Source organism: Diadema antillarum, unplaced genomic scaffold (genome assembly GCF_040938485.1).
Source record: "Diadema antillarum isolate AM-2024a unplaced genomic scaffold, OU_Dant_1.0 seq00000533_RagTag, whole genome shotgun sequence".
In the NCBI taxonomy this organism is placed as follows: domain Eukaryota; kingdom Metazoa; phylum Echinodermata; class Echinoidea; order Diadematoida; family Diadematidae; genus Diadema; species Diadema antillarum.
The window spans coordinates 528,223-553,029 of record NW_027271484.1 but is presented as its reverse complement, the minus strand read 5'-3'; the positions used below and the strand labels follow the sequence as shown (position 1 = coordinate 553,029).

Sequence of the window (24,807 nt, the reverse complement as noted above, 5' to 3'; positions counted from 1 at the left end):
CCCCAGATTAAACCAGAATCAGGTAAGGGCACCTCTAGGCTCTAACCTCAAACGTTGTGTATAGATCTTACTACTACTAGCCGCAACTTTGTATGTTGTTCTACGACTAAAATAGTAAATTTAGAATCTACCTGCTAAAGTCTGGGCACTGGTAGTAGTGGTAGTGGTATTTACAACAAGACCTCTAAACTGGAGCTCTACAGTCTTATGCTCTGCTCTCTGTCTGTCTTTGTTAAAATGTGTAACTGTTAAGCCGAACAGGTGTTTACTGATTTTCTGGCTGCCTTTCTTAGCATCGTCTGCATAAGAGGAGATAGAAAAATTTGTCTTTCCAGAGCTAGAGGAGTTTTATAATTTTCGACTTTTACTTTCCTCCTAGTCTTGGATAATTAAGATTCTGTATGAAGCCAGACATATCGTCTCTGCAGAACATAGTCTAGATCTATATCCATAAAATACAGACTGATATTTTTTTGGTCAATGCGGAACATTTATATCTATCCCTGACAGTAGATACAGGCTGATCTTTTGATCAAGAGATATCTTATTAAAGAATTAAGGTTGCTACAGTATATAGATGTGTTCAGTGGCAGATGCAGGGGGTACCAGGTAGTGCACCAGGTGCTCCCCGATTCCCCCCCCCCTCCCTTTATTTTTCGTTATAACAAAAGAAATAAAAAGAAAAAAAATGGGGAAGGGTGTGTGCGCCCCCTTTTAATTTTGTAAAGAAGGCACCCCCTCTTTACGGAATTCCTGGATCTGCCCCTGGTGTTGTATGTGTACTCTTGTAAGTTTTCCCTTTTCCTTTGTATTTCTTCCCTTTCATTTCCTCCTGCTTCCTCTCAAGTTGATCCATACTTTGCCTGAATTAATCAAATGAATGCAACATAATGACTAATAAATGTTCTGTATAGCTGCACCTGGTCTCTCAGTGTTCCAAGAGCAAGAATAAGATACTATACACCCTTCTACCAAGTTTTACTATTTAATAGGCATGAAGTAGTGTAGGTAGAGATGCCAGAGCTGAAAAGGTCAGACCCGAGATAAAGAAGCTACTCTGTTATTCTCTCACTCTGTTGTCAATATCTTTATCTGTGGTTAGGTCTGTAACAAATGACTAAACAAAATATTTGTTTGTTTGTTTGGTTGTCTTTTTTTTATTGATTCATAAAACAGGTTGCCATCCAACATGGGTAGGAAGAGTAAGCGAAAAACAAACCCTGCACCAGATGAAGCATCCAAGGCAGAGAGAAAAGAGATTCTCAAACTCTGCGGTCACATTATTGAGTGTAGGTATTATTATGCAAATTGTATTAAAATCTGGGCATTTTCCAACCTTACCTTTATTCTCTATTAACATATTTACCACCATTGTACTGGAAGTGTGCATTTTATTTGTTTGTGTGCATTTGTTTTCTCCAATTAATGGAGACCCAGCGGTTGGTTTGTACAAAGTTAGACAAAGAAATGCTGTTGGATATGAAAAAAATATATATATTTGTGAAAAAAATTACAAAGACAGGCCTCGAATTAACCGACGGCCACCGACGGCCATGGCCGTCGGTGCCCCTCTCGTTGGCCGCAATGCCTTCTGTTTTTTGATCAAAGTTACGGCCAAAAAAAAGTGTGCCATTTTTCTTGGGGCTGTGGTGCCCTTTTAGAATGAAAGTGATTGTTTATGACGTATGATATGCCCTTTCTCAAAGTCTCTTTAATAAGCTTGAACAACTTTCCTGATCTCAAATATCATACCTTCAGTTCACTCGCGTCCCAATATATCTGATTCAAACTCAAAGTATCTTTCGGAGATACGAGACGACGGAGATACATGTACGCCCGACCGGCTTTTACCGTCCCGACTGCCTCTGCAGCGCAGCGGCCGCGAGAGTTACTAGCTAGGCAGTGCATATTCAGATAGAGTAGTAAAGAGTGAACATCAAGTTCACCAAGAAAAAAGAAAAATCCCACGATGCCAAGGTGTGCCAGACTGGGGAATGGGGAGGGGTGGAGAGAGAGAAAGACCAATCTACAGAAGAAACCACGCGTACTGGCGCATTCTTGGAGGTCATGAACTGTCTGTCACAGACTAATCAATGCACACGCGTGCGCAAATTCCTTTGCCATGTGGTTTTGCCAGCCAGCTGTCGGAATGTGCTTTGAAGTTTCATGGCAGCCTGGCCTGGCTGGCCTGAAAGGGTGTCGAGTTTCAATCAATACCTACTGTTGTTTTATTCCTAGTTTTAAAAAATGTTGTTTCACCTGATAGAAACGCGGAGATCGGGAATGTGTTACAGCTGTAGGGAAGAGGTTTTTGTTGTGTGTTGCACTTTGTGTTTGTGTGTGTGTGTGTGTTTGTTTGTTTGTTTTTTTCTCGGTTTGTTTTTCTTCTTTCTTTTTTCATAAACACCAAACATGCCCTTTCCAATGTGGCCTTGGTGCCCCTCTGACTGACCTAAGTGCCCTGGCCTCTTGGAAAAAGTGCCCTTTTCTAAATGGCCTTGCCCCTCCAAAATCCTATTTCGAGGTCTGCAAAGAACAGTTTATGATTTTCATTCCATGATGGCAAGAAAAACATATTGCAACATGATTATGAACATCAAGGCTTCTTTAGCATATCTAACAGCCTTTAATTTCCTGGGTTAAAGTAAGTATGTATCCTACTTTAAAAACCCACTATGCATGCTCATGTGTGAGAGCAAATAAAGCCCAGTGATTCATTTTCTCTCTTAATCGATTTGATTTGGCTGGAGCTTTCTTGTATCTTTGAGCCTCAAGTCTTAACTACTACTGTATAAGCTGGTATTTTCGCGAATGATGAGGTCAAGGACATTTTCGCGAGATGTTTTCGCGAATTGACACCGAGGCTATCGCAAGTGCACTATTACTTTAGCGTATGGCGCCATTTTCACATGTTGTTAAATTCACGACCCAACAGTGATTCGCAAAATTCGCAAAAATAACAGCTTAAAATACAGTAATCCCTTTCCTGATCTTTCGTGCACAGTGGCTACAAAGCAGAGTCCACCAACACCTAATGAGCAGTGGGAGGAGTTTCTTCAAATCAACAGTGTCATTGAGAAAATTCGCAAAAAGCAGCATGGTAAGTTGTTCAAGCCTTTCTCATGACTTGTTCACTATTCAATACCACTACAAGTGGATTAGAATCCATGTACCAACCTGTTTTGCTACCGGTGAGTTTTGTTTTGTTTTTGTTTTTTGTTTTGTTTTTAAATCTAACACGGGAAAATATTGATTGAGCTGCATCGATGAATTACTCTAAAGATCTGTTATATTTGTTTGTGTGTTTGTTCGTTTGTTTATTTTTCTCTCTCTCTTTTTTTTGGGGGGGGGGGGGTGGTTCTTTTATGATCCATCAGACTTGTTCTATTCCTAGCTCAATGTCATCTGCATCTATATATACATGTAAACACACATACACACATACAGTGTATACATACATAATATATGTATACAGCATTACTTCATAAAAGATTCGAAGTTTTTGTCTTTGAAGAGCAGAAAATGATGTAACAAAACAAGGACAGTTACAAGGATCTGATGTTCTACCATTGGATGTGGTAGCCTACTGCCTGTCACTCAGAATTTCGGAGTCACACTCTGTTTGCAGACAGTGTTTGATTTGATATGAGTTGCAGTTGTGCCAGTCCTTGACATACACAGTACTTGTACTACTCACCTTGGTTTATCACCCATAAGTTTAATTGGAGTTTATGACTTTATCATTATGAATCTTTTTCACAAACACAGATTTGATGTTAACATGGTAAATATTGAAATTAGATACTGAATACATGGTATAATTTGAGTTTTTTTTTTCAAAAATTGTGCAAGTCAACTGATATTCAAGAAATTAGCAGCTCACTAGAGAATTTGCTTCCTGAAAGACAAATGCCCTGTGTGTCATCTCAAAAGATAGGAAATCATTAACTTATTTTTCATTCTGTGACTGTGGTTCTCAATCACAAGAAATATGGTATATACAGTAGATTTGTCCACTTTTAGGTGTAATCATGGTTATGAAATATGTTGACAAATTGAAACGTTTACCTTATAACCATTTGTTATAACTATCTGTTTTTCTTGAAAATATGTTACTTGCTTGTAGGCAAAAGTTTAAAGGGAGAGTATAGTTTTGGTTGAGACCTACCTTCAGGTTTCTAATATTTTTTGATGAGATAATGAGAACCGTCTCATGAAATATGAAAGAGCATGTAATTCCAAGAGGGATTCAATGTTTAGTTGATGAAAATTGGTTTTAAATGGCTGAGATATCCAAATCAGAGCATTCCTGATAAAAGATGGGACCCACCTTTATAGGATCGCTTTGTTTTACTTTGATTATGGATATCTCAGTGTTTCCAAAACCGATTTTTCATCTTATAAACTTTGAATTCTTTTTAAAATGGTATGTTCTGTACTATTTCATAAGTGGTTTCTAGGTATCTTGCAAAAAGTTAAAAGCCTAATTCTCATCTCCACCAATACTATACATTGTACAATCCCTTTAAAAGTATATGAAAGGGAAATGCATGACAAGAAATCTATGTTCTTCATTGCAGATGTGATGACACAACTACCCGACAGAGAGAGCCACTTTCCAGAGTTTATCGACTGGCTTGAGAGCAATGGTGTGTCCACAAAGTGTGTCGAGATTACACGCTATGAGGAGGGCTATGGTTTGCAGGCTACACAGGACATCAAGGTAATACTCATAATTGCCAGGAGAAGAACATTGCATGCATTAAATTTTCAGCATGTTTGCAGTGGTATGCTGAATTCCCTTCCAGCATAACTATCATGACATCAGATATTATGATGGTGTACATTATTCTCCAGCCTGTGTAGGAATGTTGTGTGGAGTGTAGTGAAATAATTAGTGCGCTGCATTCATTGGAGATCGTATCATGTGTTGTTCACACTGCTTACTGAAATTTAAAGAGTTAAAAAGTTTGTTAGTCCTCATTCTTGTGGTAATGAGTCTAGCTAGTTGGAGACACCTTTGTCCTTTTTATCTTTCTGGGTTTAGTTGTCTTTAGGCTGCTCTGTCTACTAGCAAAGCCCACCGAGAAAATAGTTTTGTAAGAAAAAGAGCAATAAATGGAGAGGTATACAATCTTCTTCAGATGAAGGGATTTTAGCTCAGTGCTAAAGGTCAAGGGTCATGATCAGTAAACTTCATATGGATTTATTGGCAGAATATAGCGACCATGTGAGAAGGTGGAGGCATACATGTTTCCAACCATGACAAATGAATTGCTCATAGGGGAGGGGGTTCTCTCCTTATCCAAAACACAACTAAATATATATGTTTTTAATATTTCTGTAGATATGATGTTCGTTTTGCTGCACATTGTCAAAAAAAGTCCTTCAAAAGATAATTATTCATATGTTCAGTGATAATCTGGCAGAGAGGATATTGCAAACCTCATCAATGATTGCATCTTTTGACAGATGGATGAAGAGGTGATGTGCATTCCTAGGAAAATGATGCTGACAGACCAGAATTCTGAGGACTCAATGCTAGGTAAGATGTGTTTGAATGAATGCAGTGAAGCACAGAGAGATTCTTGTATCTACTGAATGGGATAAAATTGAGCAACCTATCAATGGAAATTGACTGAAACTGGAAATGAGACACATATGACCACTCAATTTTGGTGAGGTAGTAAATATGACATCAAATCAGTATTTTTAGATAATAATTTAATGATGTGATTGTGACATTGCTTGTGTAGCCTTTCTTTTATGATTGTTAAAAATGTCTGAATTGACTTTTTGAGAGGGATTTTTTTTTTTCCAGTGATGCTGCTCAAGAGGTATTATGCAAGCTCCATTACTTAGTGTTGCCTTTGGTGACAATGTAAGGTTATGAATAGTTGTTGGATATCAAAAACCAATTGTTTTGGGGCTGGTCCATGGCTGCATATAATGAATCGTTTCTGCAGGCCTTCGTGACACAATAGCAGTGACAGCCCTACGAAAAAGCGCATTATTATTAGCTGTTGAATGTTATAGTGTCAAAGCCCCCATCTGAACTATGTTTGAAACCAAAAGAATCCCCAGGGTATATTGAAGCACCAACCAGGATTTTGCCCGGATAAAAATCAGGCAAGAAAGAGCACCAACAATTAGGACACTATACACAATAACTGAGTTTGTATCACATAATTTGTTGTGTCAGCTGGTTTCCATCTACTTCTTTTTGTAGTGAAAAAGTAAATGTACATAGTATTGTGATTTCTCTTGTGTGTCAGAAGAAAAATGTTTGGAGAGTGCTGACATAGCCTTGAATAACAAAGAAAAAAAAAAGGACTCCAAACGATCCCAGGAAGGATCATTTTCATGAGGCAGACTGTAAAGGAATTCTTGCCTCAAAGAGAAAAGGATTTTGAATTGTATGAATTATATGCAGTGATGCTTCCTAGCAAGTTTACCACTATGTTATGACCACCACTTCAATGTTAGTACACCAGTACAGCATCCAGTGAGCATTGTAAAAAAAACCAAATTTGTTCATGTAGGAGTTTTATTCAAGCAAATTTATAGTCAGAAGACAAAAATGACCATGTGAAATCATGAAACATTCAAACTGTTGTACCTTTTGTTGATATTGTGTCACAGTTGTTAAATTATCGCTTGTTTGTCGCTTTTGTTTCATTTATATATGTATGTATATATATATTTTTTTTTTTTATTATTTTTTTTTTTTTTGGGGGGGGGATATGACTTAAATCATATGTGATTTTGGTCATGAACAATGAAATTACACTGTATTATGTTCTGTATGACTGTGATTTGGGCAGTAGGTCAGATCTCCATGAAGCATTCCCATGATGATCTGTTTTTTTCCTTTCACTCAATACCGGATAAGTTGTGTAAACACATTAAAGTCCTACAAAAACAAAAACACATGATGTTGAAGTGTTTAAAGCTGTCACCCATTTCCTTAACTGTATACTTTTTTTTTTTACCTTCTTGTTTTTAGCTCCCACTGGCATGGAAAGCTTGCATGATAACACTTCCTGATTCCTCTGAGCTATTTTTGTTTGTTTGTGTTGTTTGTTTTTAGAGGGATGGCCACATTAAATAGGCACGGTGCAAATGAATTGTGCAGATGGCACAGTTAAGCATGGTCCAGTGAGAAGACAATGTGTAATCTAGAGTGTAAAACAAACCCATATACATGTACTCACTTGCAAAGGCCAAATGATACAAATGTGAATGATGCGCCAAACTATACCCACAGGCAAGCTTCTATGAAGATTCAAGGACTGTAGTTTTGTAAATCTTACCCTAAAATTGAAATGTCAGATAAAACAGCTACTGAGTACAAGCTAGTGCAAATCAAGAATAATTAATTCAAAAGTACTGATCATTTTGAAGAACCACAGTTTTTAAAGGTACTGTTTAACATTGGGAGCAGTTATTAAAAAAGTGTTCAAGATATCACAATTGATGCATAATATTATGTTTAGGTCAGTGTATCACAAAACATCCTACCATGTAAAATTTTACAGTAAAGCCTAAAATATAAGGAGATATCACTATTTTTCTCACTTAACCGTAACTGTAAACGGTTTAGTCTATAAACATTTTTATCATAACTGTTGGTCACATTTTGTACATTCAACAATACTTATCATTAATTATACTGATTCAAATTTTTACATTGGTTGTTTCTATCCCTAACTCACATTTTAGAACTATTTTGAAACACTAAATATGGGTTTTTGTTTCATCTGCAAATGGTATATAATGCCTTTAAAAATATGATAACATTTTGCGATCCAACAGGTGAACTGATGAAAACAGACCGACTGCTGAAGGGAATGGCAAACGTCAGACTGGCCATCTTCCTGATCAACGAGAAACTGAAGCCAAATTCCTTCTTCCACCCCTACTTGAGTATCCTTTGTTTACCTGAAATGCCACTGCCACATTGCCACATCTGAAGATTATCATGCCGTGATCAAGGGTATTATTGTCACTGTGATGTGCAAACAAGATACAAATAGATGATGTCCTGTCAGATTTTTTTTTTTTTTTCAGCAAACTGAAAGTATCATTACTGGAATGTTAAAACATGATATGCCTTTGAGACGTATTTGATACACATCAACAACTTTTATGCATTAGAATATTCATGCCCTTTCTGATGAATATCATGACCTTTTCACAAAGCATTTGTTCAGAAATTGAATGCAGTGTTTGTATATTATGCCAAACACCTGTTCTCTGTTAAAAAAGAAAAAAGAAAAATGCAACAGTCCTTAGCCTTTTGTTACCCAGACATCCTGCCTGCAACCTACAGTCTCCCTCTGTATTTCAACCTGGCAGAGCTGCAGATGCTGCAGGGGTCACCTGTCTACAGTAAGCTAGAATTTCATTGACAATGAATTCATTTTTCCTCCTACAATTTTGTGCTTGTATCTCAGTCTTGTCAGCTTCTTACCCTCTGCATCTGAGAGAGAGAGAAAATTGTACTACTGTCTTGTTCCTGCAACTTGCAGGTATTCTTATGTCCTGTATCCTGTATTCATTTTGCATTATATGTTGTCGTTGCTTACTAACAAAAACAAACAAACAAACAAACAAACAAACAAACAAAAGAGAGATTATTATAATTATGACTGTGATAGAAGTGTTTGTTTTCTAATTGTTTTATCTTGTTTGTTATGGGGAGGACTGTCTGTCCATCTATCCATACATTCTTTTGTACAGAATTACTGTACATGTTTAGAGGATAACTCATATGTTCTCAACCCAACTTTACAGTGAAATTATATGTGGCATGTTGTGAGTGTGTGTGTTTTAAAGAATTCATCCAAGTTTTGGGCTAAGAGGGCAGTGTCAAAGTTCAAGGTTCATTACACATTGTGGAATCAGGGTTCTCACTAGGAATTTCCTCACACTTGTCAGGGATCAATATTTATATGGGAACATACGACATGTATATGCGCTTTTCGGGGGGGGGGGGGGGGGGGGGGGGGTTCCCCCTCCAGACTTTGCTAATGCTCAATACAACACAGATAAATCGCCGCTAAAATGCCACTAAATGATACATTTTCACGGAGATGTTAATGAGCATTGTGAGGTGCATATTCTCAGAGAAACAATACAGAAACTCCATACCTTTTGTGAGCAGCAGTTTGTAAATAATGAATGAATTGGAATGATGTGGAGAGCACTTGAGAAAAACATTCTATGTGACTCCTACAGAATTGCTTAGACAATGACAGAGAAAAGCTTGTTAGCTCTCTTTTTCAGGTACATACTGATGCATCTAAGGTGGAGGATCAATGGTTGCATCCTAATTCTGAGATCATGCTGTATGACAGACAAGTCTATTGGCATTAATGCATGGATACAGCAGAATAGGCAAGCATTCATGGGTGGTAGGAGGTTGTATAATGTGGGATTCTCACATGAATTGTTACCAAGGTGGTTTATTCAAAAGACACAGTCTACATGTCTGTTGCAGGTCTTTTTGAAATTATACTTGCAGCATGTGGTCTCAGAAGTAGGAATTACCATGAAGATAACTCCATTTACATTTTGCAGAGCAGCGTTGAAATTTTATTGACCGTAATTGCCAATGGCAAGGTCCTGTTTCGCTGTGCTTCTCTTCCATCCAGGTGAGACATTGAAGCAGCACAAGAGCATTGCCAGGCAGTATGCCTACCTCTACAAACTCTTCAGTGTAAGTAATGCAACTGTCATAAAGGGCACTGCAATAGTGATGACAGTGGATATTAGAGATTGTCTGTGATACTTCCAACATTTTTGTCGTATGTGGTTATTTATAGAAACAACATTACTGGTAGCTATACATGTTAGACATACTGGTCGAACACAGCAGTTTTTGTAGATATACTGTATGCACCTAGAGCACCCCATGATCTTTATCAGCTTCTACAACAATTGTGAATTGCAAGTTAATTGCAAGTGTGTATTAACGTCAGGCCCGGCCAGCAGTTGCCAAGTCAAAGTGCTGTAATAGGAGCATGGATGCTTCCCTGTCATTAAAAAAAAAATTCACATTTCTTCAGCTTCGTGTAGATGAGCAAGGTCAGTGGCACAATCTGTTGTGCTTGACACAAGTGCCAGTATCCTTTTTATGACACATGATCCACAAGAAATATCTGAGTATTGCTTTTCCTTGTTCTCTTTTAGGGAATTCAGTTCTTTAGTAGTAGAAACTATTTTTATGCCTCCGCCACGAAGTGGTGCCAGAGGCATTATGTTTTCGGGTTGTCCGTCCGTACGTACGTCCGTCCGCTTTCGTTTACGCGATAACTTGAGTAATATTTACTGGAATTTTACCAAACTTGGTCCAAGTATGAAGTATGATGGGGCAATTATTTGATTAGATTTGGGGTGAAATCAGCTAAAGGTCAAAGATCAAGGTCAAATCTTAAAATTTATCTGTTTACGTGATATAAACTCAAAACTGGATGAAGCAGCTTTCACCAAACTTGGTCCAAGGATGATGTATGATGGGACAATTAGTTGAGTAGATTTTAGTGACATTGGCGAGAGGCCAAAGGTCAAAAGGTCAAGGTCAAATGCTACAAATGTTGCAATTTTCCCCTTATCTATGCAATGCCCAAAGGTATTTTCTTGAAACTTGGTGTGAACATGTACTACTGCGTAAAGATTCTCCAGAGAGAGTTTCATGTCATAAGGTCAAAGGTCAAAAGGTCAAAGGTTAGGTGAAAATGTTGCAATATCACTTTTCTCGCAAATGGTTCAATGTATCTTCGTGGAACTTGGTACATACGCATGTACTGTCTGGCAGGGATTATCTAGGGAATTTAGGGGACATGGGTCAATAGTCAGGGGTCAAAGGTCAAGGTCAACTCCTCAAAATTTTACTATTTCCCTCATATACTAGTATATGCAATGCTTGCATTATTAGTTTCAAAACTTAATACATGCATTACCTAATGGAGATTCTCCAGGAAATTTCAAACCAAAAGGTCAAAGGTTAAGGGTCAAAGGCCAGGTTTCAATGCCTTCCCCCCCCCCCCAAAAAAAAAAATAATAATATCTATTTTGTACCGTCATCACACTCTTTCTTCATACCTTGGAAATTACTCAATGCATAAACTTCCCCAAAATTCCCCAAATATGTGCACCTGCACTCTTAGAAAATTATAGCAAACCCAGTTCAAGACATTTCTGACAAACCAGTCATTTCAATATTTTGCCAGTTATGTGAAACTGTCATGGATCACACATTGTGAAGACATTGTACTATACGCCTATTGGGAGAATCATGCATTATGGCGGAGGCATCAGTCGCCATAGCAACATTTCTAGGGTTTTTTTTAAGCGAAATGAAATTGATATCATGGATAGACATTGTGAGTTGACATTGATTTATGGGTTCTTTTTGTGGTTGATTTCATCACATTAGACTTCCTTAGTACATTGCATATCAAAGAGAAGCACTGGTTTAATCTTTGTGCTTCCAATCAATGTATTAGAAGCATGCCAACCAAATTATATCAGAGAAATGCTATGATACTGCATGTGTTTATACAGATGTTAGTGAGGACAGTAATGAAGTTTGTACCTGTCCAGAAAGATGATTTACAGGAGGTCAGGGGTCAAATTTAACTGAACATGATTTTTCCACAGTGCATTACAGTTGAAGTGATGATACACTGTAGTCTCACTTCATTTTTCATCAGCTCTTATATGCTGTGTGTATACGCATATTCATTGACTTGTTAAAATCAATATGCTTGGCTTCACACAAATTGATTCAGATATGTATGTAACTTGGCTATAATGTGCATGTAGTTCTGTTTATATCCCAATTCATTTTCTTGAGTAAGAGTGAAATATATGTCACTCCTACTGCCCATAATATAATATTTTGTTTTGCTGTCTCCTTGGCAACTACTCTTGTCTTCTGTAGTAGTATGAAGCTTTTGTTAATCATTAAGTCTGTCAATCCTATTTTCAGGTTCCTGAATACAGCAAGCTGCATCTGAGGGAAGCATTTACATATGACATGTATAGGTATGTCTGTTTAATCTACCAATATATCTGAAATGAAGCATGGGAAGTTAGAATAACTCTTTTGTTATGAAACATATCAAAAGTAAGACAGCTTGCCTGTACTCTCTGAAGTAGGTAGTGATTCTTGATGCTACAAATATTAAAAATTAGTTGGTTTGTGGTCGGAAGCAATTGTTTGCATGACTTCTCAGAACTAAATGTTTAGAAAAGAAACATTTTCACACCAGTGTTTCATATTGGGATTGGCCTTTGTCAGTGGTGCATGACACAAATTGTTCCTGATGTGATACTTGTGGGCATAAAACAGGATGGCAATGATATGACTGAGGAAGACACGAACCATTCTGTTGACTTTATTTCTTTCTCCACCATTATAGATGGGCCGTTGCAACAGTCATGTCAAGACAGAATCAGATTCCGTCCCAAGATGGAATGGTGCCCTCTCTGGCTCTCATCCCTCTGTGGGACATGTGTAACCATGCCAATGGTGAGGTAAGGACAATGGAACCATCTACGACATGGCCGGCAAGACATAGAAGAATTTGTTATTGAAAAAAAAAAAATCGAAATGTATTTATAGTAAAAATGAATTTAAAAAAAAAGTTGAATTTTTGTCTTACAGGTTCTCCTGTAATTTAGGTGATATAGATATTGAAGAAAAGTACATAATAGATCCACATCTCACTAGATTCATTTTGTTGTTGTTTTTTTCTTTCCATAAGCTGTAATTGGTATTACAAAGAGAACAGCAGACAACATCGTCTGATATAATAATTAGAGGTTGTACATCCATTTTGATAATTTTTTTTTTGTTGTTGGTTTTTTTAAATGCAGAATTCAAGATGTTATCACAGGAATCATTGATGGAATCATGCATTGCGATTACAATTCAATATATTTTATTACCTGTCGATTGTGGTTGGGACTTGCTGTTAAGGTGCGTGTTACCTTTGGATACTCACTTTATGCAATCAGTTGGGAAACTGCTGATTTTATCCTGTTAATGCTGTATGCTGTCAGGAGTGTAATATAAACGAGCTGTGTGGGCCATACAAATTCAAGGAAAAGGTTGCAGCAAGTCATAGTAAACAGAGGAATAACCACCACTCTCCTATGTGTCTATGTGTTTTACCAAAAGATGAAAACAGACTTCGACCAGGAGCGGGATGCCTGCGTGAACATGGCCATGGCAGATTTCAAGGCCAGGGAACAAATCTACATCTGCTATGGTCGCCGTTCCAATGCCGATCTACTGCTCTACAGTGGCTTTGTGTACCCGGACAACTCCTGCGACAGCATGGCCATCCAGCTGGGCCTGAGTAGTAGTGACAGGCTGTATGCCATGAAGGCTCAACTCTGTGCCATCATAAGATGCCTTGGGTAGGTCTGTCACAGATGCCCTCTATTTCAACTTCATTGCTGCGTCTAAGGGTTTTATTTCATACTGCTATTGATTTAATGATACTGATGGTGGTACTTGTTACAATTTCTCACACTTATATGGTAATGTTTGCTATTGTTATTGTGTTTTTTTATCATTAATGATATTATAATTTTTGTTAGTATTGTTATTATTAACATATTATAATTATAAATGTAGTTATTGATATTATACTACTACTTCTGCTAGCATTATTTATATAATTACCAGTATTTTTGTCATCATGAACTTTTTCAGGTAATTTTCACCATCTAGATCATTAGTATTATGACCGGTATCATTATTGCTACTACCACTTCTATGAATACTACTATCGAATTATAATTCTTGTATTTTATTTGATGCCCAAACACCAGACAAATTTGCAAAATAAAAAGTAACCTGATGAATTCTACTTCTGTAACCTTTCAACTACAATACCAATATTGGTTGTGCAGATCTATGCAGACGTTCCACATCTCCAGCGGTGAGGATCCTGTCCCCCTTCCACTCATGAACTTCCTCAAGATCTTCTGCATGTCTGAAGGTGAGGGGTAAAGTAGTGGGATGCGTGTTCCCTTCATGCTTGACGTAGGCAAAAATCTTGATTTTATTTTTCTCCTGTAAGAATGAAGCTATTTTTCACATTTTACAGAGCACTAATTGATGATATAATATCTGAGGAGTATGAAAAGCAAGCATGAAAAAAAAACTGTCCCTTTATTAAATCAAATAGTACAAACCCAAGAGTGAATATGTAGGTTAAGTAACTCTTTCTGCATGATCAGCTTTATCAAAAAATAAAAAATCAAAAATAAAATGACAAATAACAAATTGACATCAAATGTGTTTTTATTTGCCCTTGAAAACAAATCCAGTTATTCAATGTCAATGAGATGTGTGTTTTTTTCTTTTTCTGCAAAGATGAATCCATGGTTTGCTCCTTAGCCCAGCAGGCCCTTATGAGAGTTTTGAGGCTGATGAATGCTAGATTAGATTCACACATAACATCCTACCAGACGTATCAAACTACACAACACACGACGTGTGTGTGCAGACAGTCTCAATATGCAGTGTTATTGTTTTTCAATAATCTCTCTGTCTGTCTGTCTGTCTGCCTGCCTGTCTGTCTGTCTGACTGTCTGTCTGTCTGTCTCTCCATTCCAATCTCAGTTGAACTGAAGGAGAGACTGGTAGGAGCGGACAGGAACGATCTCCTGTTCAGCCTGGTCGACAGGTCAAAGATCGTCAGCAAGCTGAACGAACTTCGCATCTGTGTCTACCTTGCGACGCGAGTGACGCTGCTCCTCCGCCAGTACAAGTCGTCCATAGAGGTAGGTTGAAAAGATAAGAGACGGCAATACATGCATTAATAGTCGGCTGATGACATACTGTCTGCAGCTATTTGCCATCCAGAGTGTGTGAGCGTATATCACAGGACTAATGATACAAGTACCAGTCATTTCAATGAAGCCTGTTTAATGCTAAGAGGTTAAATCTTGCATTTCTCTATGTGCTCTTTGCAGTGGAGTGTGCTGTGTGTCCTTCACATTGTGTCACCTACCAATTTAATTTCAAATTAGCTGCACAGTCAGTCTCTTCATTTAGTGCTTCCATACTTGCTTGTAATGATTTTGCAATGAGGTGTATCGTGTAGCTGTCCACTGTTGAGGCAAACACACTTCATGCTGTCTTACTAGGTGATTGATAGTACTACTGGTTTAAATTTACTGTTTTTCTTGCAGCCTGGAATATTGTGGAAATACAGCGGGCCTCAGTTGAAGAACTCTTTAATAGTGTTTGCTGGTTTTTTCCTGTCGGCATGACATCCATGGTGAAATGCCACTCCATGTTTTATATGCCTTCACTACATGGCATTCAATCAAACAAAGAGGGAAAGTATTAGAATGCACACAAAATCTGGAAATTCAGGAAGTTTCTCATGTTTTCATGAAACAGTGATATTAGTTGTTATATTCCACATACTAAGAATCTTGGTATAGGATTGGTCAAGAGCTGATCACGTGATAAAGCGTAGTTTTGCCCATCACATCACCTGAGAAGAACTAGGTCACTTGATAGTACACAGTGCATTGCACTTTCCCTTCAGTGTCGCGCGGTGCGCGCAGCAAATTCATTGTTTTGTCATCTATAAAGACGGCTGTTTGTTTTGCTGATCTCTGGCAGCCCATACAGTCTTAACGCGAGATGAGTATGTGCGAAATAAAAGTGCGTTGCACTGTGGACTATCATTTAACTAGGTCGCTTGATAGTACACAGGGCAATGCACTTTCACTTCAGTGCCGTACGGTGCGCGCAGCAAATTCATTGTTTTGTCATCTACGCGCACACGTATCCTAAGCCCTAAGGATACCTAAAGACAGCTAAAATGGTTTCAGATGTGGAATAAAATGGGAATTTCTAGGACCCTAGATGTGGAATATAAAGCAAATAATCAACTTTTAGTTTCAGGCAATGAGACAAACTATCACTTCCTCGGCGATCTGAATGTGTACGCTATCTTTCCTCAGCTGCGGTTCGGAAAAATAGCTACATCGAGATCGCCTCGGAAGTGATAGTTTGTCCCATCACCTTCACCAACGTTGATTATTTGCTTATTATCACATATGCAAATGAAGTGAGGTGATGATGTCATCACCTTACAACTTTCCTGCTACAATTGTAGTTTGAACATAAAAGTGGTGCTGTATAGAAAAAGTGTCTTTGGGAGATGATTTAGACACTGCAACCCTTTCCCCTTAGAAAAGATCATACTGAAGTAATAACCACTCTATAATGATTTGATGTGAAGGATATGATTTTTTCTTCTTGACGTCATCTATAGAGATGAAGATATTTTGTGTTGTTGTGTGTACAGGGGACTCCCGTTATAATGAAGTCCTCAGGACTGGCAATTTTCTTTCTTTATATCGAAATTTCGTTAAAATCGAACAAATGAACAATATAGAACAAAACATAGAGCTGATAATGTTTCGGCCTGATTTGTACTTCGTTGTTACCGGAATTTTGTTAGAACTGTGTTTGCTATAACGGGAATGCACTGTACAAATCAATGGAAGACTTATGAAGTGGTGATGTTATGTAATATGCATTATATGCAGTTATGACCAATATTATTCTATCATTTGCAAAACATGCTTTTCCATGCGCTTTAGACAGAAAAGTCACACTAAAATCACACAAATTTGCTTTCAATATCAGGATCACAATAAGAATTCCTGAACTTTGTGACAGCTGGCATCAGCTTGCAGATGTTGTACCTTTATGTAGCAGTTGTTGTTTTGTATTCCTGCATGTTTAGTATGCTTTCTAAATTACTATTAGAGGTGGTAAGCATTATCTTAACCAAGAGAAAGCATTTCTGTAGTGCTTATCGCATGCAATAGGAGAAGCATGAAGGTTACTGCCTTAATCACTCTACCCATCTGATAGAATAAAATTTAGTTTTCAACTGTGTGAATGCTTTAGGAGGGATTTCAGTTGTGGTTGCAGCTGAAGTTCAAGGATCCAACCAAAAGGAACAAAAAAAAAAAGAAACAAAAAGACAAATAAGCAGACATTGTTCTTGGAAGACACCTGACCTGACAGCAAGAGAGACATCAAGACTCACTACAGTCTGTGCAAAAAGAAGAAAATGACTTCATTGTCTATGTTGTCCTTTCTAATTGTAAGTGCATTGTAATTTGTTCATTTGGATATTTCCTCGCATGACCAATGGAAATATGCCTTGCATACCTGTGAATCAACTAACTTGAATAATACAGTAATGGTTTCCCTAATGAAGCAATGAGTGCTTGTAAGCAAGCAGTCACTGGAGCAACAGCTTTGTGTTTCTTCGAAAGGATGTGGCAATGTTGCCAGGAGATTGAACCAGGGATTTCACAATATGTAGTTCATGGTCTTATTCACTGTGCCTCAACAGCTCTTCCATTTTTATTTTTTTTTATTAATTCGTACAATTATTGAGTGTTATTTCTTTTAAAATATTATTAAGGTGTTCTTATTTGCTGAATCTAGAATGCCAAGAATGCCAAATGATGTGATTGTTACATTAATGCATGCTTCATCTCCATCTCTCTGCATTGATTCCCAAAGTCATACAGCTTGCATGCACCTTATTGGATGTTAGAGAGCTGGCACCGCAATACATTAGCTGGATAGCGTGATGTATGTTACATATCATTGTGTGGGTCCTCATCATTCACCATATGGTATTCTTATGTGAATTGTCTAAGATACATAGCAGCATTTTTTCCTTCCTGGGAGAATTTTGCTTCAGAAATCATCATAATGACATCATTAAATTGGCAGCACCAAATTCCACTGCACATCTTTATATTGCAGATATATTAGATTGAACTGGTAATATTCATTACATCTGTACAATTTTAAAAGAAAGAAATTACCAAAAATTGCCAATTTGAGAGAGAAACAGAATTTTTGATCATCTAAAATGTAACGCCAAATTAAGAATCAGTTATAAAGCTTGTGATTAAGGGGCTATTTAACAATTTTGCAACAGAAACAAGTAACTGAGTGTGGACAACAAAGGCCTCCAATGAAGAGAAGTCTTTTCTCTACCTTGTGAAGTACTGGCCATATATAACAAAAATTATGATAAAAGATACAGCACCAAACTGCAGAAATGTAGCTTATAGGACTTGCAAGTTAACTTCCTAAAAGGAATACTTCTACATAAGGGTGTGGAGTATGAGTGTAAACTATTAAGTTGCCTTTTCTTCCTGACTTTGTCTTTTGCTCATATCATCTTTTTATCCCATTGTTTCAAATGTGGTATTATTCGCCTGGGTTTGGAGTTATACTTGACACATTACGTACATGACATCCTCTGTTTGTGGCTGTTAAACAGTTCGGGCCGATAGTACATGGTGTTGGTAACTATATCTATTTTGTGAAAGTTTATGAAACATGGTAATCAGAAATCTGAGTAATTTATGAAATTACAGATGGTGATGTTTCTGTTTAATACAAATATATGCTGTAGCAGCAAATACTGAACTATTGTGAAATATTTAATCCTCATACCATCCAGAGGTATTGTTCTAGTTATTGTACTGATATGGTCTTTGTCTGACCTTGTAACATGGAACAACTTTTGTCAAAGGTCCTGGATGCAGAACGGCTGACCTACTCCTGACAGATACTTACATATGCCATTTGTGATCATAATTTCTAATCCATCTTATTGCATGTAGCACATTATTCCCTTTCCATAATCATATAACAGTGGATTGCATTTTGTTTATTCTCCTATAGACCCTTTTGTCCTTACATGATATTCTATGGATGTTCATTAACTTCACCACACTGACTTATGCCTGCCTTTTCCCCTTACTAGTCGTGCCAATATAACACACAAGTCTTGAACTTGCTATCATTTCTTTTTATCCCTCCCCCTCCCCCTTCCATCCACTTTGAACAAAAAAGGAAAGGAAAAAAAAGATTGTTAAGTACCAGCATATAGGATCTCACACAATTAGTCTGCATGTTTTGCAACACACTATTAACTACTTCTTTACAGCAGCAGCTTGGTTAATGCAGTGAATCAACCACTGTGCTGAGATGTCTTTTCTCATGAACATTTTCTCCTCAGTCAAATGTGGATGTGACTCTTGTCACTCATTGAACCATGGCTAATCAATGCAAACTAATTGTGTCTAACACTTTTAATGGGAGTTGTGAGTTGACTACAAAGAATGACTCTAATTTTTGGCCTTTCTATTGTCTTCCCATCTTTTGAGTAGCCTATGCTCTGGCCGTCACTAAATTACTGTAATGTAAAAAGTAACACCCTGTGAATTGACACAGCATCAATCTGTGTGTTGTCAAAGGTTCATATATTTCTGTAAAATCAACCTTTTGTATGTGTGTGTGTGTGTGTTTTTGTAACACCACCACAATATTCCCTGATCATTATGGCAACCTAATACTCTGATGTTTGGAGTAAAATAACGTCTTCATTTCTCTCAGGCATACTTCCTGTACTCTCACTGGCATCAAGAGATATATCCTAAAAGTGTAACGGAGGAGTAACGTGATGATAATTCTCTTGGGGTATGGGGTTATTTTTTGGTTACATGCATAGGTATGTTTTATGATAGAGGAGGTTGTAGACAATGAAGTATGAGTTGCATTTACTACTCTTCCCCCAAACAGCAGATTTGGTTGAATACCGGGTTAATGAGTGTTATCAGGTTAGTAGTACTGTAGTACTTGTGTTGGATGTTTACCCACTTCAGATTTAAAAACATTGCGAGACTTCTTAGTCAAAAGAACCACTGTGAACAGAACAAAGCTATTTCCTGTAAGTACTTCTTGAATTAGTAGATTCCATAGTGAATGGATTTTGTTTTGTTACACTAATTTACCGATTGCTTCCGTATCAGAAAGACATAATTAGCACTGTGAACCAAGGTTCATTCCTTGATGTAAAAAATGTTTCAATACTGTCAGTGTATTGTTATTGTTTCATCTTTTTTTTTTCTTAAAGAATAGTCAAGTTCATGATCTGTACCAGTCTACCCACTTTGTTCATGTTCACCTGACATGCTCATGCAAGTAATACATCAAGTTTTACACCAGGGGAACATTTTCCCTTCAGGTTCTGTAGATCTATTTTGTTTGTTTGCTTTTTTTTTTGTTGGGGGGGGGGAATTCTAAAAAATTACAAGTTAACTATCTTCTTGAAATAAGTTACAGTATGCAGATGAAATAGATTTATACTAAGCATGCATGTCCAGTCGATGACTAAACACGATTGTATGATTTCTTCTTTCCAGGAATATGAAGAGAGGTTGAAGGAGACCAACATGAACTTCCATGAACGATCCATCACTCAGCTCTTCTTGTGCGAGAGACGTATCCTGGAGAACACCCTCTCATTCTGTGCCGAGTGGCGGGAAAAGGCGGAGGCTTTGTCAGAAGGAGCGACATCATACCAGAAGGAGAGCAACGACGACGACCAGGACGTCGACGTCGCAGAGAACTGGGAGGACAGGGAGGTGGAGCAGGATCCCACAGAGACAGAAGAGGACAAGGGAAGGGAGGACGAGAATGTTGCCACTGCTGAGAGTGATGCCGTGAAGGCAGGGAGTGTGGGTAAACCACAGATGAACGGGGATCGGCACAATGAAGAAGAGATTCATCCCAATGGTGGCGTGCAGTCAGATAGCGAGGGGATAGAGCCAACAGCTACATCCATGCCAGAAGAAGTACAGCCAAACACAGAAGTGGATGATAGAGAGAAAGGTGACGTCACACCAAATGGAAAGCCTGTAAATGGACACATTCTCTCTAATGGGAATGGGGTTGTTAATGGCCTGCATGAGGGCACGAATGGTGAGGACAGCAGAACTCTTGCCCCCACAGGAGACGTCGGCTCTGCAGAGAGCAAAGTCGCAGGTAGTGCGTATGGTGCCGGCCTTAAGAAAGCAAATGGTAACCTCATATCCAGTGTACAGCAAACAAGTGCAACAGAAGAATAGGCAGAAGAGTATTTGTATCTATTGATGTATCATATTGATATGACAAAGAGCATTACTATATCATATATAAATGCATTAGGATCATGGTGCACAGATGACTGATTGACCTTTTTTTCTTTCTTTTGGTGTGATGTTGAAAACTGTCATGAGGTTGGTTTTTTTTTTTCTGTCAAAGTAGATGCATGGATGAAAATATATTTCATAGCTCATGTCTTTCTATCTGCAAGACACCCAAAAATTCACCATTTGTAGTTGGGGTACATTGTACATTAATCTGCAAAGCATGCAAAATCTCTTGTGCACCTGGACACTGGGCTATCAATTTAATATGTTGATTATAATTAAAGTAATGACATATGTTTTTGGAGAATAAAACCAGCGGAAGAAAAAAAATCATCACCAAATAGTTTTGTAGTGTAAAGTGACACCTTTTCACCAGACAGTTAGATACTGTGCAAAATGTTAATGTTTCCTGTGTTGTTCTGACCTTTGTTTGTGTTGATTCAATGTAGTCTTATGCATTTCTCTTTTTGTGATTTTTTAATGAATTATTATCATAAAGGAAAAGTTAAGATGTCAATCAAGACATAATGATGACTGAAATGGCCAAGTATGCATGCAGCTCCAAGATTGTTCTGTCCCTTTTTTTGTGTGTTGATTCAGTGTAGTCTTATGTCTTATGTTTCTTGTAATCATTATTATAAAGGAAAAGCTAAGATGTCAATCAAACACAATAATGACTGAAATGGCCAAGTACGCATGCAGCTCCAAGATTGTGTGATTTTTGCTTTCAATGAGATTGTTGAATGTGGATGAGCTTTTAAGAATGTGAATCTCCATCAACATTTGATATTTGTATCAGCAGTTCTTGAGAACAGTAACAAATTTAAATGCTCTTTATGATAGTAAACCTTTGAATACAAGCAGAAATGACATACAAATGTTGTTTGTATCTATAGCCCTTGCCATCTATATGCATGTCCATGTAAAAAAATTCTGCCATGCTTGAGTGTAAGTCTGTTTTCGTCATGTTTTTTTTTCTCATTCATTCCTTCTTCTTTTTCTTTCTTTCAAATGCAAGCAAATGCTTTCAATCATGCCAACATTCCACAGATTTTACGTTCCCTTTGATATGCATTGAGCTCATGTCTTCATGCTGTCTGTACATTCCACATGATCAACATTTCATTTTGTCATGGCATAAACACAACAAATGCACACAAACTCAAAAAAGATGGTGATACAATGTATTTGTATTATGCTCTGACGTTTACCAATGTACTTTAGTGCTAATTTTTGCTTGTACTTCATAGAAAGGGAAAGTGAAGCCAGACAAAAGTTTACCATGTGGATGATGTGTTTGTTAGAAATGATAGAAACTTCACTAGGTGGTGGTGTACACTGAGAGAAAATACACAGTGTACTAGGTATCAGCAGAAATGCAAAACTTAGCTTCCTCAGGACAGAATTTACCCGTTAATTGAGACACTTTTTTGTATCATTTGTCGAAATGTTAGACCTTTATGTTTGTTTTCCTGATAGGAGTACAATGTAGTGAAAATTGGTATGTTTTATGTGTTTTGACAAGTAGGAGCAAATCCCACATTCCAGCAGAAGATTGCATGATATGATCATTCCACATTTGAATGAAGGGGAACAAACTGAAATTCAACAGTGATGGAAAAAAGAAGACATACAGTGCACTCCTGTTGTAATGAACATAGTTATAACGAAATTCCGGTTACAACAAAATGAAAATTCGGGCCGGAACATTATCGGTTCTATGTATTTTTATTGTTTATTTGTTTGGTTATAATGAAATTTGATATAACAAAAGAAAACTGCCGGTCCTGAGGTCTTCATTATAATGGGAGTCCACAGTATTTCTTGCTTTCTTGTGAGTGGTTCCCAAAGGAAAAATATCTGCAGATTTTGGGTGTCATAGGTCTCTTCAATAGCATCACCATGCTGTGTTTTTGTTTGTTTGTTTTTTCTAATCTTTTTGTTTCACTTGCCTTCCATAAAATTTACTGGTGCATTCCAATGTACCTCAAAGCTTTTGGATGCAGTTCATGGTCATATCCACAAGAAGTGAACTGGAGGGTACATGATTATCCAAACCCCATGTACTGTAGCCTTTTGTCAAGGCCCTCTCGTTGTATGGTGAAGAGAACCTAGCCAAGTGGCGTTGCGCGAGGGCCTTTTGCGATCTGCTTTGCATCCTTTTGTTAGCCCTTTGAATTGCCGACTTTTGCTCCCCAATTTCGGGAGCAAAAGTTGACTAATTTGCGTGTCTGTCTGCCCGAGCCTGATTTGCATACGGCGAATGCATGCCACAGACCTCCACTGGTGTGCAGTGAAGCATGTGAACAAGCCAGACAACGCCACGATGAAGGATGTGGGGAGCGTGCCATTTCATTGGTCGATCGGAATCCTCAATATGACTATTCAGTAGGGTTCATGTGTCTTGAATAATAATGTGTGAAGCAGATCTCAAAAGGACCTCGTGCTGTCGCACTCAGCTGGGCTTGCTTCATTCGCCTGTTACAGCGGGAGGGCCTTGACAAAAGACTACATGTACTGTGAATGGAATATACATTGTATCAGGGATCACATTAATTCACAGCTTCACTGATTCAAAGTTGGCATGAAAGAGAACAAGTGGGCAAAATATCTACTGAGTATATTTTTTTTTTTTTCACAGATGTTTGGTATGGATATTTTGAAGCAAAGTGATAAGAATTGAGAATGAATCAGTATTTTATAAGATGCAAATGCCAATTTGCTTTTTGAAATAGGAGAATTAAATTGTGATACAGAAAATATATCAAAGAAAAATCTCTCGGATTTCTTATGGATAAGGTTAACTATTTTATGGACAGGTATTTTGGATTCACTATCAAAAGAACAAAACCTCCATATACATTGTACATGTACTGTTATTTTACTTTTACTGAACTGTGCCACATTTCCTTGAGATCATTATTGCAGCTAGAAGAAAATCACATCTATTAACTGTGCTTTCATTTCTGATAGTATTATACACTATGAGTTGGTTGATGTATATATATTGTTTGTTTTTGTTTTCTTCTAAATCATTGAAATTATCATTTTCTCTGTACATGTATTGTTTATGTGCAAGTTTGGCTAAGTGTTTGGATTATATTTCCAGAGATGATTTATCCTGTCCAAAGACAAGCCAGTGTAAAACCACATTTGAGTTCAGGAAGTTTAGTGTTTTAATTGCTGATCATGACATTGCTGTTCATGGGATATAGATGAGAGAGTATGAAAATACTCTCTGAAAGCCAACAGAGAGTGATGCTGACTCTGTTATTCTCACTGATGTTTAAAGTGGGTGTCTGTCAAAATAGTGTCAGCATGGATGTACTTTGCTTGGTGCTATAAATGCACAATACGTGTATATTGTTTCTTCCTCAAAGACCACTACAGTTTTCAGGAGGGTACTTAACTTGGCAGTGTCTAGTTACAAGTGTATTTGAATTGGGGTCACGTGTGTTGGAGCAATGCGTGCTGAGAGAATAAAGAAGTCATCCTTATTCCAATAAAAACAGAGAAGAGAGAGAGAAAAAAAGGCAAATGTTTGCACGTAGAAGATTTTACATATGTACCTGTACAAGTATTGATAACCTCACATCCATTATCAAATACATGTACAACTAAATAAAATATTCAGTCTTGCATGAGTGGAATCTATGGGAATGATGAAAGTATGTTGACATAATGACCTGTATTGATAAATTTCAATCAGTGGTATGTGCAAATAGAAACCTTTTATTTCATTTTTGT

The 24,807-nt window shown here is 37.5% G+C and overlaps 1 protein-coding gene across 1 annotated transcript; it reads left to right on the top strand.

The window, feature by feature from the left end:
• Positions 1-1,097: 1,097 nt before the first annotated feature.
• LOC139734562 (actin-histidine N-methyltransferase-like) lies at positions 1,098-21,156 on the top strand. Its single transcript, XM_071645337.1, has 13 exons — positions 1,098-1,289; positions 3,005-3,100; positions 4,581-4,723; positions 5,473-5,545; positions 7,816-7,926; positions 8,311-8,391; positions 9,657-9,721; positions 11,996-12,051; positions 12,429-12,543; positions 13,190-13,431; positions 13,930-14,018; positions 14,645-14,805; positions 20,293-21,156. The coding sequence occupies exons 1-13, from the start codon at positions 1,190-1,192 to the stop codon at positions 20,995-20,997; spliced, it is 2,037 nt and encodes a 678-aa protein (XP_071501438.1). The 5' UTR covers positions 1,098-1,189; the 3' UTR covers positions 20,998-21,156.
• Positions 21,157-24,807: the final 3,651 nt, after the last annotated feature.